At 45.2% G+C, this 19,296-nt stretch overlaps 1 protein-coding gene across 1 annotated transcript in view; it reads right to left on the bottom strand.

The window, feature by feature from the left end:
* Positions 1 to 19,296, bottom strand: part of LOC119372285 (uncharacterized) — a 115,835-nt gene that overhangs the window by 40,082 nt on the left and 56,457 nt on the right. Inside the window, exons 16-24 of the mRNA XM_037642761.2 lie at positions 16,970 to 17,027; positions 14,233 to 14,489; positions 13,790 to 13,919; positions 12,805 to 12,959; positions 11,567 to 11,717; positions 9,209 to 9,340; positions 6,705 to 6,929; positions 2,202 to 2,387; positions 159 to 290 (exon numbers count right to left, since the gene is read on the bottom strand). Of these exons, the coding sequence (XP_037498689.1) occupies positions 159 to 290; positions 2,202 to 2,387; positions 6,705 to 6,929; positions 9,209 to 9,340; positions 11,567 to 11,717; positions 12,805 to 12,959; positions 13,790 to 13,919; positions 14,233 to 14,489; positions 16,970 to 17,027 (1,426 nt within the window). The remainder of the gene's footprint in view (positions 1 to 158; positions 291 to 2,201; positions 2,388 to 6,704; positions 6,930 to 9,208; positions 9,341 to 11,566; positions 11,718 to 12,804; positions 12,960 to 13,789; positions 13,920 to 14,232; positions 14,490 to 16,969; positions 17,028 to 19,296) is intronic.

The following is a 19,296-nucleotide window of genomic DNA, read 5'->3' as shown; positions in this document are numbered from 1 at the left end:
ACCTGTGATGTCTTGATGCAACATAGGGCGACGTCGTCGCATGATGATGATTTCTTGCACCACTCGTGTTGACACTGACACCAACAGCCACTTTGCACATTTGACGAGGCATCTAAGCCTTTCGCCTTGACAAACATGACATGTGCAGTGCAACGCACCTGTCCACCGTCGTTCTGTCCCCAGGCCCATAGCTTGCCCTGGGTGTCCAGGGCCAGGCTGAAGTCTCGGCCACATGACACCTGTGCCACCTTGCTCCGCTGGGCCAGGTGCGACACCAGCTGAGGGTTTTTCTGCACAAATTATGCACACATTATCAGTGTGAACCGGAACACGTACTAGATAAAGAAGAAAAGGTGCCAGGCCTGCGTGGAACATGCAGCACAGTCACAGCGAAACCTGGAGAAGCAGCCTTTCTAGAGCCCGTTGTAAACTCCACTGGGGCGACTACTACAACGACAATTGCAAGGTACCTATTAGGCCATAAATCATCATAATTTTGCGAAGTAGGGAAGTGCCTACTATGCCATTATTCATCATTCTATGGAGAAGCAATGTACCCAATACGCATCTGCAAGGCATCATGTGCACTTTGTTGATGCCGAGGCTGATGACAATGAAGACTGTGTGCTTTGTAATGTGTGCAAAGCTTCAAGCCACCCAATCGTAATGGTATTTGCATTGCGTGACGTGTGATTGTTATTTTACTGTTCTACCACGCTACATTGCATCTGTTAATGAGCTTCCTTGCCCGACATAAGACCTGTATAAAGTGTTTTTGCAAAGGAGTTTCAAGCACCGGTGTGGCTCTGTGGTAGAATACTCGACTGGCGTGCAAAGGGCCTGGGTTCGAATCCTGCTCGATCCTGGATATTTTTTACTCACTGTGCACGATAGCAGTTTCAGACACCGGTGGAAACGGCGGTGGCGAACAACCATGCCACCAAAAGCGGCTGTCGTTGTGATCTCATAACAGCTCTCAGTGTAAAAACGCGCGGAATGTTGACAAAGGCGGCTTCGTCAAAGGCAGTGATTTATGTTTCCACTCTGAGACCTTGTCAATCATTAGGGTGGATAACTGAGTGTGTTGGTTCTGCGTGTTCCAAGGTAAAAGGCACAAAGATGACAACAGACAAAGAAAGATCACACACACAGGGCACCACTTCCAAAAATGTTCAGTATGAAAGACACTATTTATAAAGAGAGCGCTAACACACTGCATCAGTCCACAGTCATTTTCAGGCAAAGCAGCTCTTTCGGTGATAATGATACTGATACCACATTCACGCAACAATCGCGCTTTGATAATCCTTTTTGCCTCAGTTATTATTCTAATCCATTTGTCACGACTGCTGGCAATCACAGAGCTAGCATGAAATTCTGGTGTACACATGCAATCTCATAAGTTCACTGTCAAGATTGCAAGTGTATTTAACTGCTTCAGCAGGTGGTTTCACTGCACCATGGGGTGACTATGCCGTGAAATCATCTAGTACTCACGGAAAATCCACACTCCAGCGAAGCTGCACTTCATGATTAAGTGAGCTTATTGTCTTCAACCCAATTAACTTTCTAACTTTAAAAATTGGCTATGCAGGCTTATATGTACAAATTATGGCAAATTTTAAAATGCAAATAATTGTAAATTTTAAAGGCATGCAAAACAAATCTGTGACTGTAATGACAAAAATTCAGAAGTTTATTCACACGAAGTTCGCTCAAGCAGTACACAGCATGTTTGGAACAACAAAGGGAGATGGGGGCTGCAAAGAGTTGCAGCCCCCATTTGCAGTGTCACCTTGACAACCCCAATTGTGTGTGTGTATGTGGGGGGGGGGGTGCAGTTCCCCCCATAACTGATGCCGCTGTACTAAAATGAGGTTTGCCAGTATTTTTGTTTTTAACACTTTAACCCTGTTTCACAAAAGCCCATTGTTCTATCACCCTTTGCGGTTCATTGTCAGGCCCCTCCTGACAATGCAACATGCCCGCAGCAGTCCGCTGTCGTGCACCACATGCTGTTCAAATATCACTGAAAGATTTGATTGAGCACAATATCAACTGCAAAAATAAACATCTGAGGAGTTTTCCTGGCAGAGTGGTTTTTCTTTCATGGTGGTCAAAACCGGCAAAATATTTTCGGACCAGAATGTCCGGAAATGTCGGTACAGGTTTCCGACCGCAAGACATGATAAAACACTGACCTGGTCCTTCCGGTTTCCCAGTCCGAGCTGTCCTTCAGTGTTGCGGCCCCAGGCATAGATTTCCCCATCCCGGGTGAGCAGGAGTGCGTGGTTGGAGCCACAGGCCATGGCCACCAGGGGTCCTCGTACTGCCGACAGGTCCACCTCAGTGGGCGACAGGTGGCGCTGGTGGCCATGGAGCAAGGCCTGTACACCACAGCAAAGTAATATGACCACTTCAATATATACTACGCTTATTAACTTGAACTTGAATGAGTCAATTTGTTTGTTTCTCCCATGTACATGCAGAAGAAAGATGCTGAAGCTAAAGGATATACGGCCTGATGAAGACTTCTGCTCCTAATGCAATTTGACATACAAGCATCACACAGCACGCTAATTGTACGTACAAGAATTGAACAAATTACAATACAAGACATTTAACAGTAAACTTATGCATACAACAACTCAACAAGCATAATCAAATTGCAGTTTTCTTCAAATACAACAAAAAAAGAACACACTGAAAATCTATACCATGGCTTCAAATGAACTCTATATTAACACAAAAAGATTGAAATGATTTCTTTGAACCCTCTAGAGTTTTGTCAACACGTTCATGTAGTGGCAAAGATGCCGTCTAACTAACAAGCTGTTTTCCACAGCTGGTCCTTATTTTTGGCATTCACATACAGAATTGACGAAAGCTGCATTGCAGGTGCGCAGTTACATCCCTTATGTAGTGTAATTTGATACAAGTTCTTTAAACCCATCTCGACGTTCCTTCACTGGCTCCAAAATACCATCAACCACCTTGTGAATGGGTAGCCTTGTTTTCTCTCACTTTGGCTGGCACTGATTCTCTGTCCATTGAACTGCCAGCTCGCATGACGTGGCCAGAATAAGAAAGTTTTAGCTTTAGAACAATTGCAGTGATGCTACCGAGGACTTGTGAGTTGGAGCAATTTTTGGAGCAGCAAAATTTCCGTTTTGGAGCACTTTGGAGCAGCAAAATTTTCATCTTGGAGCACTTTGGAGCAGATAATTTTGCATCTGGGAGCACTTTGGAGCAGCGAATTTTACATCCTGGAGTGCAATACAGAAGCATATTGCATTAACATTCAAGCACCTGAGTATTATTATGGGGCTCTTATGAAGGCTAGAAATATTTCGATTCATTGCAAATCTCATGGAAAAAATCATCTCAGGAGCATAGGCGTGCGCACAGGGGGGGGGGGGGGGGGGCAGGGGGGGGCGCCCCCCCCACCTAATCACCTAAGAGGGGGGGAGGGGGCGCAAAATCTGCCCCGTATATTCACCCTTGCGATAGCAATTATATGGACACTCTCGGCGGATTTTTGCCGTCGCCGTTGCCGTAATTTTCCGTATAAAGTCCAAATTAATAACATCACCACGCGCATTCTAGCCGCGGGTAAAACCTCGCGAGCGCTGGCGACGAACGCGGCTGAAGCGGAGATTAACCTAGCCGGCCGTCTGTCTCCGCCGCACGGACAGCGCATGAGATAACATCTTCCCGCGTGCGGGCCTGCCGTCGACTGCTGATCAGAGAGGAAACGCCCCGCCCGTCTTTCGTAAGGAGCATGAAGGGACGCCATGGGAGCGGAAGGGGGGAGGGGCATCTTTCGAAGGGCGCAGTCGCTTGCGCGCGCGCTATCTCGAGGCATCAGGAGACGGCTCGTAAACTTGCTGTGCTCTCAACGCTTACTTCGCGTTTAGAAAACTCAGAGCAAGAAAACGCTTCGGTTCCTGGAGGGGCCATTTTCCCTTAAACCAGCGTTTTGTTGAGTTACGCGAGATAGGATCCAAAAGAGTTAGCTGCTAGTCTTACTTCGTTTCACAATACAATTTTTTGGTATCGCATTCATTTCTTCGCTCTTTTTAACCGTTGGCTATGACCCCCGAAAGCGAGGGCGGACGTGTAACATGGCGTAGCCGCTTCACTGTGGGCCGTCAGCGACGGGCCCGCTACTGACAGCTGCGCATTTGCGGCTGCTCCGACCAGGAGATATTGCTTTCCTTACGTGCCGTGCGACGCTTGAAACGAGCTATCAGCAGCGTTTCTGGAACAGACGACGTCCGCCGATGAATCGCCGTCGCACCTTCTCGCTACCGATAGGCCTAGACGTCACGAGCCTCTGCGGAGAGCGCGTTTTGCTGTCGAGCCGACTTGCAGAACAGAAGCTGCGTCGGCACCGTGCATGGCATCGTGGCTTACTCGGGACGCACGCGCGAGCGCTATTTATTCAGCGGAATAATTCTTGGTCCATGATTGCGACTTTATTGGCAGCCCCAAGATCGAGCGGCACATGTTCTGACGCGCCGGCGGTGCGATTGCCGGTGATAGACGACCCCAAACCCGAGACTTTGGCGCAGTTTGGCGCAAATTTCGTCGATATTATCAGGATGGCGCAGTAAATACAATTTGGCGCACTTTAGCGCAGTTGGCGCAGGAGTGGAATCACTGCTATGAAAGGAAATTAAGGAAGTCCTGATTTCTCTTACGACTGAGACATTTGTCTGTTTGGGAGTCTAAGTACAGTAAAAGCTCGTTAAATGAACCTTCGTTAGTTCATAAAATCAGATAATTCGGTTGTGTTCCCTGGTCCCGGCCAACATATGCATTGTTTAATGGCATCAAACTCTCGTTAATTCAGTCATAATTGGCCGCAACCCGGTTAATTCGGACGATCTTCGTAGCGCGCCGAGCGCGAGGCACCACAAATGTGCGATGCAAATGAGTGAAAACGGCGTTCGCAGACAACCGAAACGCCGTGGCGCCATCCGCATCGCTATATTCATCAGTTAGTGACCACGGTTTTGTCCACATGCGGTTCGGGAACTCAGCGGCTCCGTTTTAACTTGATGCAATGTGCCCGCAACTTCACAAAACTCAAACATTGTGGAAGTTCTTGAAGATGAAGAGCTTTCAGCCGTGGTCAGCATGCTCACATAAAACTCGCTTGCTACATCGCAGTAGATGGACTATCAGTTCCCGGCCATTTTGCCTGCGACAGAAATATCGTCACATGCCCGTGGTGGTGGTGACAGTAGATAATAAGGGTGGGGTGCAGAGCACGTTTTGAGCTAATTAAACATGGGAGTCTGGTGCCGTGGTTGCATTGAGGACGAAGTCACAAAATAACGAAAATTGCGGCTTTTAAACTTCTCTTATGCAAAATAAGTACAGGATTTACGTATTCGTCAAGAAAATGAAAGTGTATTGATGTAACACATTTCTTAATTGTTTTCTTAATACTTTTGATAATTCGGCATTCCGTTAATTCGGACATTTTTTCTGGTCCCGTGAGATCTGAATTAACGAGCTTCTACTGTAGTCTCCAAACTCATTGCCAGCATATTTCTGCAGCGTCAATGACTGGTAAAATACATCTGGAAGCAGGCAACAGTGCAGAAAAAGCAATGCATGCAAGGCCACCAGACAAGAACCGCTTCTGTAACAAATTTTCGTAATTGCACAATAAACTTCCTCTTTATGATGTCTGATTCATTGAAAAGAAAGACCTTCTTTCTAGTCCTACATTTTTTCAGGCCACTGCCTGCTTTGAGACGAATTTGTAACTTTCATGCCTGTGCTTTCTCTGTTATCTGAGCATAGCATGGATGTGAACAGAAAATAATATCCAATGATTATGAAACTCCTTAATGCGAAATTTCAGCACAGCTGCACACAATGACGTAGGCGGGGGCGAGTTTGAACGGTTCAAACCCCTCCTAATTTTTAAATTTTGCATGTGTATATGCCGTAAAATGCCAAGCAAGCACCCCCCCTCCCCCTCCTCCCCTGCGGCCACATTTTTTTTCAAGACGAGCATCGCTTGTGTAAAAAGAACCACAAGAATGAGTACACTGAATGCGTATCTAATGTTGTTTATGAAATTCCATTGTCATGTGGCCGGTCGTATGTAGGTCAAACCGGCCGCTGCTTCAATGATACGACAGTGACCAGGGGGAATAAAAGCAGTAAATAAATAAAGCATTTCATTAGAAACATGGATGGGCACTTTTTATTTTTCTATTTATTTTTCGTAAAATGCCGGGGCTCGGCATTTTATGGTACACACGCAGACATACAAACAATGCACAAACATATATCAAGGGTAATTGAAACCCCCTCCCCCGAACAGGTTTCTGGCTATGCCCATGCCTGCGCATGTGTTTTCATTTGGAAAGATACTGAAGCAAAGAAGTTGAGAGAGACATGTATGCACATACGCCGGCAACTACATCTTCTTTTCTATTTCGTGTTTATTTTTTTCTCAGCTTTTGTTTTTATTCTTCATTATGTTTTCATTTAATTTTTATTTTGTTTTAGACAGTGCCTACTACAGTTACAAACAACTCTCTATATGTATTTTATTTTTCATTCTACACTTTGTACTTTTATGATCTTTTTAATTATTATTTCTTTATTTTCTGTTTTGGCAGCATGAACACCAGGGTAAAAGAAGAAGACTGCCACATGGCTTGATGCCGTCCGCATACCTGTGCCATGGGGCTGGTGCCGGGTGCGGGCAGGGCCGCGGCAGCCGCTGCCGAGGCCGGGTGCCGCAGGTTTCCCCCGTGGGGTCCCCCCGCCAGGGAGGAGAGCAGCTCGTTCTGGGCCACCACTGCCTGGAGGCGCGAGCGACGCGACGACTGTGCCTGCAGCCGCAGGCTCTGAGGGTTGGCACCCCACGTCACCAGGCGCCCCGACGACAGAAGCGCCAGCTGCACAAATGGCATTATGGTAGAACCTCGGTGATATGCTTAAAAGATGCAAGAGAAAACGTGTTAGCCTGGAAAACGTACAATTCGACTTAGCTAAAACATCTCGTAGTTTCGCTTGATAACGATGTTACGGACATTGGCACTGAACAGGAACTGATCACCGAAATTCGATGGCAAGCTGTGCAATCAAAGTGGCGGTGGAGTGTCAAATGTACAAAGCGTTCACAACCAACAAGAACACCTGCATCAGTGAGCCTTCAATTGCTCTCCTTGGAAAGGAAATTGCGTACCTGTCAGGCTAAACCGCGTTACCTTGATACATGGTGGACAATATGGTTCTTTGTTGCCTCATCATGCTCTTAGTACATACATAACGTGTGACATTCTTTCTTGTTTCTTTTAGATGCCAAGTATCTTAAGGCCGAGCTCAATCCGGTCGTGGTGGTGTGCGGCGTGACCACCCTTACTGCGCATGCGCATACCCTCTCCACACACCTCCTCTCCACTCACCCTCCCCCTTCCCCCTCTCCCCTTCCCATCTCCACTTTCCCTCTCCCATACCCCTCTCCCTTCCCCCTTTCCACTCTTCCTTTGAAACGCGGGCTACACATGCCGAAATTCTCTCCTGCGCAACGCCGCGATGAGCTCGAGCGCATGCGCGTCCCCTCCCCTTCTCTCTCCTCTCCTACGCTGCCCCCTCTCGCCCGCCTGTCGACCGCATTCCCCGCTCGCCCTGTGAGAATTAACGGCCAGGCTAGATGGAAGATACGACGCGCGTAGCGTCCCTCTTCGCGTTCCACGACGCGAGGTCGGTAGCATGCCCAACGAACGCCAACGGAACGCGATCGTGCAAGTGCTCCGGCTTCGCATCACCTCATGGTCCCCTTTAGCGGGAGATGGTGTAATTTTTTTCCTTTTTTATGTGTATGTTTTCCTGTTGCAATAAACTAGGACTCAGTTGTTCGCAGCACTTGTGCTGAGTGCTTCTTTCTTTCTGTCAGTCCCATCTCTACACTGTTTCTGTCAAAGTAACATGCACCAGCTGGACTTTCAAGATACCCCTCTGCAAGTGGAAATATGGGCAAGTTCGTCATGCGCACAAAAAGACTGTGCAAGATGGCATACATACAAAAAAGGATGTGTCCTGTACATCTTCTTTCTGAGTGTACATCATCTAGCGCAATTTTTAAAATCAGCAAGCTGCAGTTTGCACTGCTTTCTCTGCAGCAGCACATTCAATGCGAGAAGGTGCGGTACTGCCAACAGTAATGTTAAGGGCAGTTGTGCAATGGCTTTTGTGCAGTGTCATGCGTTGGTGCAGTCCATATCAAGTATAAATACAATGCAACGTGTGTAGGATGTCTGTTAAACCCAGCTTTGCCTGGTTGCAGTCATACACCCAGCTGTATGCTTTGCCTTTTCAGCAGCAGCCCACTCCACGTGAGGAGGAGAAATGTTGTGCAAAAGAGAGCCATGGTGTTCTGTGCAGTGCTATAGAGGCTGTCACTGTGGGTAAACACTGGTTGAAACATTGGTTCCAGCGACGCCCTGTATGTAAGGATTTTTCATCTCTTCAAGCTTTGTGCCTGAACGTCTGCTTCATCTGTACAAACACAATCAATGGCACAACCAATCGCAACGTAGAACCAGATCATCAGGTTAGCAGATGCAAGTGTGACCACTTACATGACGCTTCATGTTCTCTGTATAGTACGACATCGGATAATGAAAAAACAAAAACCTTCGCAGTTGTGTGCAAATGTGAGAAATTTCATACATGAAAGACAGCGAAGCTCTGTTACGAAGTTTTCACACAATACAGAAGTCCCAGGGATCTGGTTTGGCACTGTACAAAATGGTACTGATGCTTCACAAGTTCATCACTATACCCAAACCTGCTAGTTCTACACTCCACATCACACCTCATGCAAGTTACTCTGCTGGAGTTGGCCTCAGTAGAGCTAGCATATAGCCATTTTGAGGCTGTCGTGTAGGCTGCGTTGCTATCTGTTCTCTTAACTGAATTTCGATACCAAGCATGCTACCACAAAAAAAACTGTTGCAGAACTTGCCTACATGGCTTTGTCCTGCCCCGTCCTATCCGTTTTGTCCTTGTTGTGCTACCATGTGAGTAAACTGCACCAGCATTCCTTTCCAACAAGACCACTACAATAAAAGCAGCGAATGCAGTTCCCTAATGGCAACATCCTCCAATGTGTTCTTGTTCTTTGCACCCCAAGTAACACTGAATATAACAGTAAATGAAACGTCCAATGTACCACTTGGAAGAATCCCGAGCACAGCAGTCGCACGGGTTCTCCCAGGTCAAGCCGCTGGGGGTTGCTCTTCTTGGTTGTTCGGCCCAGGCCCAGCTGGCCAAACAGGTTGCACCCAAAGGTGAACACCACACCCTGTACAAGTATGGGAAAAGGCACAGGCTGACGTCATGTAGGTGGCTGTACACTTGTATTCAAGAAGACTCAATCTAGCATGTGACAAACAGTATGCAAACATACTGGATTCAATGATTTAACAAGCTCTTCAAGCACTTGGAAATACGAGCGTGCAACTGAACGAGAACTACGAGGAGACAAGAACGAGCGCTTGTCTTCTCGTAGTCCTTGTTCAGTTACTCGTATTTCTAAGTAACATGAATCACCAACTCGCCCAATCAGCTACTACGTCTTCAAGCACATGTTGATGATGTTTTCAGACAAGTATGAAGTAGACAACTGTATCAAGGAGGACAGATATGGAAGAAAGAAAGGCAGGGCCAGAATCACTGTAACTGCCACATTTTCCAGCGCACACTGCTACTGTACAGCGGCTGTGGGAACAGATAGAGAAGAAAAGAGTTAAAATAATATGGACGTAAGGAAATGGGAGGGCATATGTGAAAAGCCACACAGACATGACTATGAATTGTTTTAAAAGTAGAAGTAATCAGAATTCACAGAAATACCTGTGCACATGCGCACTTATTATGACAGCAGGTGGCTAGACTTCACCAATAAAAAATTGAATGAACACAGATTCTGTCAGCTGCAACTAAGTATCTAAGTATTTAAAAGAAACATTTTTCATTTTACTGGTAGTGTTAATTTGCTTACAAGAAGAGTGGAAGCCCAAAAATGTTAATGAGTTATATCTGTTGCATCAAAAGTTAAGACTGTAGCTGGACGATATCAGGAAAGGCACTCTGGAAACACTGTGCTAGTGTACGCAAGCACACAGCCACGTGCATATGCAAACTGTCATTGCTCACAAGATGTAGTAGCTGCATAAGCACATAGGAGTGAAGTTGCACATGCATGCAAGTATGCATGTAATGCAATGAAGTACGATGTTCACGGATTAACAGGTGAAAATTTAGGGCACAGTAATGCGCATATGCACTTTCGTTTCCATTATCTGCAGTTTGAGTCATGTCAGCATAATTTCAGCTCAAGTACTGACATCAGAGCCACCATTAGCTTTAGGGGCCACGTTCATAGTGACATGACACGGTTACCTCGAGCGATTGTGCATACGAGTTATTACAGTTTTGATGTTAGGTTTCAATCCGTGAGCAGTGTGCATGTTGAGAATGAATCTCTGGCAAGCCACAGCATGACAGCCAAAGGCAATGAAGTTGCATCTGATTGCAGCCCTCGCGTTTGGCGTGGCACAAGAGTGCACATCAATTGTATGCATACAATAAAACCTCATCAATTCGAACTTGGTTATTTCAAAATCCCGCATAATTCAAAGGAGTTCTGCAGTCCCGTATATTGCAATGTAAATTTGAGAGGATAACTTGAAGTGGCGGTCAGTAGCAGCCCGATTAATTCGAAAACTTTGGGTGCCATGTGCCAATTCCCGATCCCGATTTCGCTGCAAATCCGCAGAAACTATGGCCCTTAGGAGCCACAAGGCAATGCAGTGTAGCGATACTAACGAGTGACAGGTGAAGCACCCCAGACTCGCTGCTGCCAGCGCAAAAAAAAAAAAGTAGTCTTGTGGTCAGCTGAAATGTGCGCCTGCGGAAAAGAAGACGTGCTTCACTGCAACGCAGCGGTGACACAAGGGCAGCATGACGCATGTTTCTCGCAACGTCAGCGCACCATGATTTACCCATTGTTTCTGGGAAAATAAAGAAATTAATAAAGGACGGTCTGACGGAATTCGCGACGTATGCGAACCTCCGATTAGCGGTTGCTCCGGCAATTCGCGCACTTGCACTGCTGGCGGAGTACTTGCTTGCCACGCCTACTTTGAAAACTCAGTTCGAAAAATTCAATAGTCATGTTTTCCAGCCAGAACACATCACGAATTCCGTCACACTGGTCGTTATTAAATTCTTTATTTTACCAGAAAGAATGGGTGAATGGTCGCATCATGACGCGCTGACGCTGCGAGAAGCAGGTGACATGCTGCCCGCGTGTCACCACTGTGTTGCAGTGAAGCACGTCTGGTAGCAACTGGTAGCATTTTCAAATGAATTTTCAAAGCAACTGGTATTTTCAAAGCAACTGGTAGCATTTTCAAATGAATTAATCAATAGATAACTAGATAAATATGTTTTCGAGCTCACCCTACTTTACATCTTGCTTAACAGCACAAGCATTTCACACCCTTTGGCATGAATGTTGACCCACCTCCGAGGTCAGTGCCACCGAATGACCACAGCCCCCGTAGGCATCGATGATCTTGTGGTCGGCCAGGCTGGCCACTGGCCGAGGATGCCTCTCATCGGCACAGCTGCCGTGGCCGAGCTGGCCATGAACTCCCCAGCCCCAGGTGAACAGGCTGAATCATTTGCGAGGACAAAGGAATTAGTCAGAATGCTGGTTCCTGTATGATACAATGCAACACTGGAACAAAACACAAACATAAGCAAATACAGCAATCACAGGAGCTGCACCGCTCTAGATCTCATCACCCTTATAATTTCACTCAAATGGCAGTACAGTGTTTTGCTGGTGAAACACGATAGTTCAAGCATGAAAGCTTCAGCACACTTTTTCCACAACATCGTGTAAGTTTTGTCACACGAATGTAGTACGTACACTTCGTCATGGGGCATGAGCTCACAATACAATACCAGTGTTTGCGTGTCTCAAATGTTGAAGTCACCCACAGACAGACATGACTGTCCTATCATACGGGACATTTACCAGACATTTTCAGGAGTGTGCTCTAAAGGATGGTGTTAAAGACCACATCTGTACGTGCTCCATCACTGTCGTTGAGTGGCAACGATGCCATACGCAACGTGCATCACGCTCCTGTACTGGAAAAAACTAGAAAGACATACTTCTGTGGCCACTGACAGCTGCTACTAGACCCAGACAAATGTCTGGAACCGTCTCCCAGATGATATCGTCAATGAAAGTGATAGCGAACATCTTTTTTCTTCCCTCTGACAACGCCCACAGTCAAAAGAATGGTTTATTATTCCGAAGCATTCTGACGTTCAAAATGTATGATTGTGATGTTTTTTATATTTTGCATAATTCAATATAATTTGCATGTTAGTGCTTTTCTTTTAAGTACCTTGTGTATTGCAGTATCTACTGCTAATTGTGTTATGTTGTGACCCATATCCACCTCCCCCTACGAAATGCCTTATGGCAATGAAGGTGAAGCGTAAATAAAATAAATAAAGGTCGCTTTTCTCCTATCACTTTCTTTCTTTCCATTTCATCCAAATGCTCCTATAGCTACTGGCCACAGCACAGCGGTCCAAGACAACCTTTATTCTTTGCAATGAATACCTCTCCAAGGTTCTAAAGTGTTAGGCCTTGCTTATGTGGTATGTGTACAAGGTGATCCAGCGTGTCCCTTCCAATCTGGCCGAGTGCTTCAACGTCTAGACGACCGCAACCACATTCACCTGCCATCTTTGGTGACTGCCAGTGAGTGGTATAGTCCAGCGGCCACCTTGATGACCTCCCTGCCGGCCAGGGTGTCGACCAAGTGAGGCACCCAGGTCCTCTGCACGTTGCCCAGGCCCAGCTGGCCGTAGCGCGATGAGCCGCACGAAAACACCTGCACCAACCAGGGATGGCCAACATGATGCATAAGGCTGTCTCAGTGAAAAATCCTTGGAACACAGGGCGCCAACATTTCCACCAGCGGACTTGTCTTCTTCGAAGCTGCTACTGCAGACAAGACAAGACAAGACAAGTCCGCTTGTTGAAATGTTGGTTCCAGCGACACCCCGTGTTCCATGGATTTTTTGTCGCTTCAAGATTCTATTTTTCCCTCAACTTGTACCTTATTAAAACTGTCTCAATGTGATTTATGAATCAGCTGAACTTCGGTATAATATACAGGAATGTAGGAAACCACTGGATAGTATCACGAAGAAAGTAGAAAAAGTTGTTTCCTATGATACTCATTTATTTATTTTACAAGAGTGGATAACAGTGCACCCATAAGCTCAAAATCATGTCTTGCCTAGTTGGCTAACATGTTCACAGGAGCCAAATGAGTACTGCACTGCAGCCAGTGCCTAGAATGGATGTGTCAGGAAAGGAGGAACGAAACAAAGGAAACGTCAACTGCACAAAAGAATTAAAAACGGAAATATTGACAGATGTACCGAGAAATAATCTGTTACATGTGGCATGCCTATCCAGTAATTTCATTTAGAGCATCACTGAAACTGAAAAAATGATAAATGAAAAAATAGGAGCGATAAATTTAGACAAACACACAAGGACACAGTGCTTGTCCTCATCTGTTCCCAGTGTCGCTGTCAAATTATTTAATTTGTTTTTTTTTCATCTAAACAAAGATGCGCGCTCAAACTGAGGTATCCCGATAAGTAATAACACCTGGGACCTGTCTCGTCTTTTGTAATGAGCGCCACTCACGCCTGCGTCGGTGTTGAAGAGGGTGTGGTGGGTGCCACAGGCCACCTGCGTCACCTTGACCCTCAGGTTGTCGAGCACCTCGACACACGTGACACCCAGGATCTCCTTGTGGCTCTCCCGGTGGCCCAGCCTGCAAACACCACAGCATCCACAAGTGTCACAAAGCGAGTCTGGCACTGACAACAAGCAAACGCGCTTCGACAAAGAATGAAAAACAGTGCAAAAAAGACGGAACATGAGCAGGACACAGATGTCTCAAGCAATGTCTTAATGTTACGCCTTCCATTTTCCATTCCATTGCACGCTGCATGATCCTTAACTTTCTCTTTAGTTTGTTTTGCTGTCCTTCAAGTTTGGGCTCCGTATGTTATAAGTCATCATTATCGGTTACCCGATCAAAATCAGATTACCTCCTGGAATTAAAAGAAGTCTGTATCACGTACCGGCCAAACTGAGCTCGGCCCCAGGTGTAGGCCTTGCCACGAACCACCAGGCCGCAGTGGGACTGGCCGCAGGCCACGTAACGTTCGGGCTCCTGGGAGGCGGTGCGCTTCAAACTGGACGGGGCTGAGGGCGTGAAGAAGCCGGTCCTCAGCAGTTTTTCGTCGTAGCCCCGGTTCTTAGACCGACGCCGGTTCAGCATCAGCAGTACAAAGATCATGAACTTGACAATGTCTTCCTCGTTGACCGTGTCGTCGTCCTGCAAGCGATTATCACAACAAACACAGCTGAGCAGCTTGCAGATGATTGGAGGTCATCATCAGCTGATTGGAGGTATCAACATAGGTATCAAGTAGAACAGAACTCTCTGGATTCATTGCACACTACACCCTCGCTGTTTTGATGCCTGACACAAGTTCATCTCCTGCAGTTCATTAGTTTCAGACATGGCCAACTCTTGAAGTGCCAACGACAGTTCATCCTCGACATGACGAAGTCAGTAAAAACTGCCAATTTACCGTATTTACTCGAATCTAGGCCGGCGCCGATTTTAAGCCAACCCCCGAAATTCGCAAGGCCAGAAAACAAAAAAAACTTAATCATTGTACTCGAATCTTAGCTGACCTCCCCACTTTCGCACATGTTTTTTCGAAAAAAAACATCGGCTTAGATTCGAATAAATACACTTTGTAATACTGAAACTTCCTTATAATCAATTCTGACCTTTTATGAGCAGCATAGTCACTGACAGATTCTTTTTTACCCAGAAGGGGCCACAAAAAATTGTCTGAATAATAGGGCAGTACAAAAAACAATGCAGCTTCAATAACAATTAAAAAATCCTTTTTGTTGAATCTGAGCATCGATGACCACATTTTCAGTTTGATCCCAACCCCGACAAAGTCCTCCTTATAGTGGCCAAGCGGCATGGGAAAAGCAGATAGGAATGCAGGCCCCACAAACTGTGGTCATCAGTTCAAGTGAGGCTACCACAGCCATTCTGCCACTGCAGCTTGTCACCTCTGGTTTTGCCTGCAGTGGTACGACACAAAGTGCTATGTTCCAAACCACTTGCTGATCTAAAACACTTGCTCTCCGCTCAGAGTGATGAACACAAAACAATGAAAGCTGTCCCATTCCACAAATACACAAAAACTTCAGTCTAACATCGAATGAAAGCAAGACGACAACATGAATTGCACTAACACTGTTCATGGTCTTGTGTTCATACTGACTTTTTCCAGTTTATGGCCTTTGAGATCTGGTGGCATACACCAGATGTCATGGCCAGTCATTGCTACTTTGGCAGCCGCTGTCCCTTCCATGTGGCATGCAGTTTGGTAAGTGTGTTTGAAAAGCACCATATAATTTGCACCCACCAAAGTTTCAACTTGAACTGCTTGCCTCAATATTCCCTTGCAGCTTCAGTGAAACTTTTGTTTTAATGGAGCTGCCAATAAACATGCTTCATTTTATTACAATTAAAAGTACATGGTGTTTCATGGGCATGAGGTTACCAAAGATTTAAGCATAGTATGTTATATTGAGAACTTCGATATGAGAAAGTTGGCTTAGTAAATCAGCCCTGCACAATTTTGCAAGATGGAGGAAGGATTCCAAAGAAATCCGTATAGACTTCCGAGTGCCTTTGCACCACTAATGGTTGGTGGCCAATTTTCCCTTTCATACAATGAAATGGTGTAACTATAGAAGCACAGAGATTTTTTTAACTTGCATCGTAACCTTAATTTGTCAGATCAACAGCCAGGTTCAGCTATACAGCATTTCAACAAGGCTTAAGCCACAATTTGCATGGAAAATTATGTGTTTCTGTAGTAAATTTCTTGCCCAACCGTTGAAGCATTCCCTGTGTGTGGTCCGAATTTGGAGAGACGAACATCCGAGTTGCTGATGGAGACAGCTGCAGGGTAGCTTTTCAGTTACAGCGACAGCTTTCATACATTTTTTTAGGTGATGTAGTGTGTTGCCCACACGCACCACAAAATCAATCAATCAATTTCATTTCCCAGAAAAGGGAACTGGAAGGGACACCTGGGCAATGGCTGTCAGAGAAGGTTGATGAGGGACCCCGGAGAGATTAACCCCCTGACTACGTCACACAGCCTGACCAGTGCATAACATTTGCGACAGATTCTTGCACAAATAGTGGTACAGCCCTCACGGATTGAAACGTGACAATTTGGGGCCAAGTAATGCACATACTTTTGTTTCTAGTGTTCAGTTCATGTCACATCGGCGCAATTTTGACTTGAACACTTGCACCAGACTCAAAATTACCTTTAACGGCCACATTCATAGCGACATGACATTACGTTGAGCAATCGCACATTACTGTTGTAATACCAAATGTTTCAGAGGCGCGTTTCCATTTGCGAGCACTGTACATGCACGTGAACATAGAAAGACAATGACACCTATAAATACATGAGACAATACCTATTTAAACTAGCAAATTTACCAATGAGCGTCAAGAGAATAAAAACCAGAACCGATGTATATATGTGCCGCCAACATTCAAACAGGCAAGACTAGTGTAGGCATGCTTACGGAAAGGATGAGGTGGTTGTGCCTTGCATAAAAAAGTTGAAAACATGAGAGAAGAGCTGTGCACATCATAAGCACAGCCATTTCAAAGCACAATCATTTGTTTTTAAATGCAGCACTGTCCTAACACACAAAGAAGACAGCATGCTGCAACAGCACCGAGGAAAATCTCACCGATTGTGTCAAGTCCAGCGAGTCTGTCGAAAGAGACGAAGAAGAAGAGCCAGGGTAGCTGCAGCAGAGACAAGATAAAAATTTAAGGAAATTAAAAATAATTGCACAAAAATAAACTAATAAGACTGATCTGGAGCTCAGGCCTTTTACAAAAAGCTTAAAATTGAAAACATACATAAATTTCAAACCAGAGAGCCTATGCTGGAATTTTCATCATATCCAGTAATCACTGGATGAGAAGATCATGCTGCGATTTGCATTACACATCTGCCAATCCCCTGATGCCTAGATTATCAGCTTGGCCCTGGCTGCTAATAAAAAAAATTTTGACAGTTAGCCACATGGCAATGGTGCCAGAATTACATCCATAACCGATTTAATCGAAGTGAATTTTCATTGCAACAGGCCTTCAAGCAAAGCACCAGCCTCAGTCAGTACTCTTGGCAGCTTTCTATGCAAGGTTCAGAGCAAGGCTATAGACACTCTCATCGCAATGCACAATGTAAAAGGACATTTGATCCAATGTGCCCAGTTGGCCACGCCGAGCTTCTGTTATAAAGTCTTGCTACTGATTGGATGAGGGCTCCTGATGCAAGTGATAGCTTATTAACTTTATGTTGCAATGGCAACAAATTCAGAGGTGCACAGCATGTAATGTGAGACATTTCATTATAACAATGGGCAAGTCACATCTGCCAGCAGTAAAGGGACAACAAGAGAAAAAAAATTTATCTCGTATTACCAATTATCCTTTCACCATACAAAAAGCACCACTCTTGCCATGAGAAGATGCTTCATAAGTGAGCACATGCACAAAAACATTTTAAAATGCAGCTCTCGGTGCCACCTTGAGGTTCCAGCAACAACATGCTTTCACGTCATAGGTTTTGATGTTTTCTACTTCAGTAAGACCTACAGTGTTCTTAGTTGGCAATAATGAAGTACATTGTCTTTCAAGGGGGGCCAAGGCTTAACGTACCAAGTTTAAGGCAATTTCGTTCTCCATGACGTCACGCTGAAATTCATGTGCGGTGATTTCGGCATGAAATTTTATAACAACACTTTGACCATCATCCTCCCTTGCGTTAATAAACCTACAATCACAAAATTAATGACAACACAGTGCTCAAAGAATAATTTATCACTTTAAATTGATTCACTGTTAACACTTTAGTGTCACTTAAGCGCTGGTTACCAGTCATGGTCAATTGTGCGGCCTCTGTCATTTACTTGAGTGAATCGCACTCCAAATGTAGCATCGGGAACATGGATTCAAATTTTCCAAAGCACCAAGAACCCTTACTGTTTCCATAGGTGTTGAATTGTATAATGGGCAAGAGTATGAGCAGTAAGCAGCTTGACTACTCCATCTCACCATTCTTGCATGTGCTCCTTCTTGGTGATTACCACTCCCACAGAAAAAAAGAAAGTCAATCCACGCACCATTCTACACTTCCAAGCCAATCTGCCCACTGCAGAAACAGTACAAGCGACTTCATCTACCAACTCCTTTTGTGCCTATGATTTGTCATCACTGCAATGGCCCACAAGGGAGCAAATGAAAAATATACTGTCACGTGGTCGTGACGGTGAAGTATATACAGTACTCAAGCCGAAAGGGACTGAACTGTTTGTTGGGCAAACTTGTGCCCAGCAAAAGATGTAACACTCAAAGCGGAATGATTGCAGAGATCACAATCGTCGGTCATTGAGGAATTGATGGCTGGCAGAACAGGTCATCTTTTTATACATGAGGGATAGAAAATTCCAGCGTTATTTTTGGCGCTCATGTTAGCTCCAGGACAAACTCGCCTACTCGCGTCGTGCCCACAATCTTATTGAAACAGTCTAAAACTTACTTGAAGTTTTCCAAACACTGCTGCGCAGCCTGCGCTGAGTGCTGGTGACAGTTTTTCTAGTGGGTGAAGCCCACTCTGATAAAAATAAAGAAGTAAGTGCACATGGCAATAGTATAAGTGAAATGAGACTTATTTGGTCACATGAGGTTTACATTACTACCTCAGCAACACTACGTGGGCAGCATGCCAAATAATATGCACAATATATAATTGCGTTTAACAGTTACATGTGCACCTAAAGCAGAAACCTTCTTAAAATTTTAATTTGTGCCATCACATAGACAGCACACCACTCCCATCCCAATTCTAATAAGATACAACTGTACACGAAAAAAAAGCATCTTGTGGTGCCTTCTTGCTCCACATGAATTCCCTCTCTTTCATACTCAATGATGAGAACTCCACCTTTAGAGATTCCTTTAAGGTGCTTTAATTAAATTACTTGAATTTCTGGTCTTTTTATGTTTT

The sequence above is a fragment of the Rhipicephalus sanguineus genome, chromosome 10 (assembly GCF_013339695.2).
Source record: "Rhipicephalus sanguineus isolate Rsan-2018 chromosome 10, BIME_Rsan_1.4, whole genome shotgun sequence".
In the NCBI taxonomy this organism is placed as follows: domain Eukaryota; kingdom Metazoa; phylum Arthropoda; class Arachnida; order Ixodida; family Ixodidae; genus Rhipicephalus; species Rhipicephalus sanguineus.
This window is presented reverse-complemented; position numbering and strand designations above follow the sequence as displayed.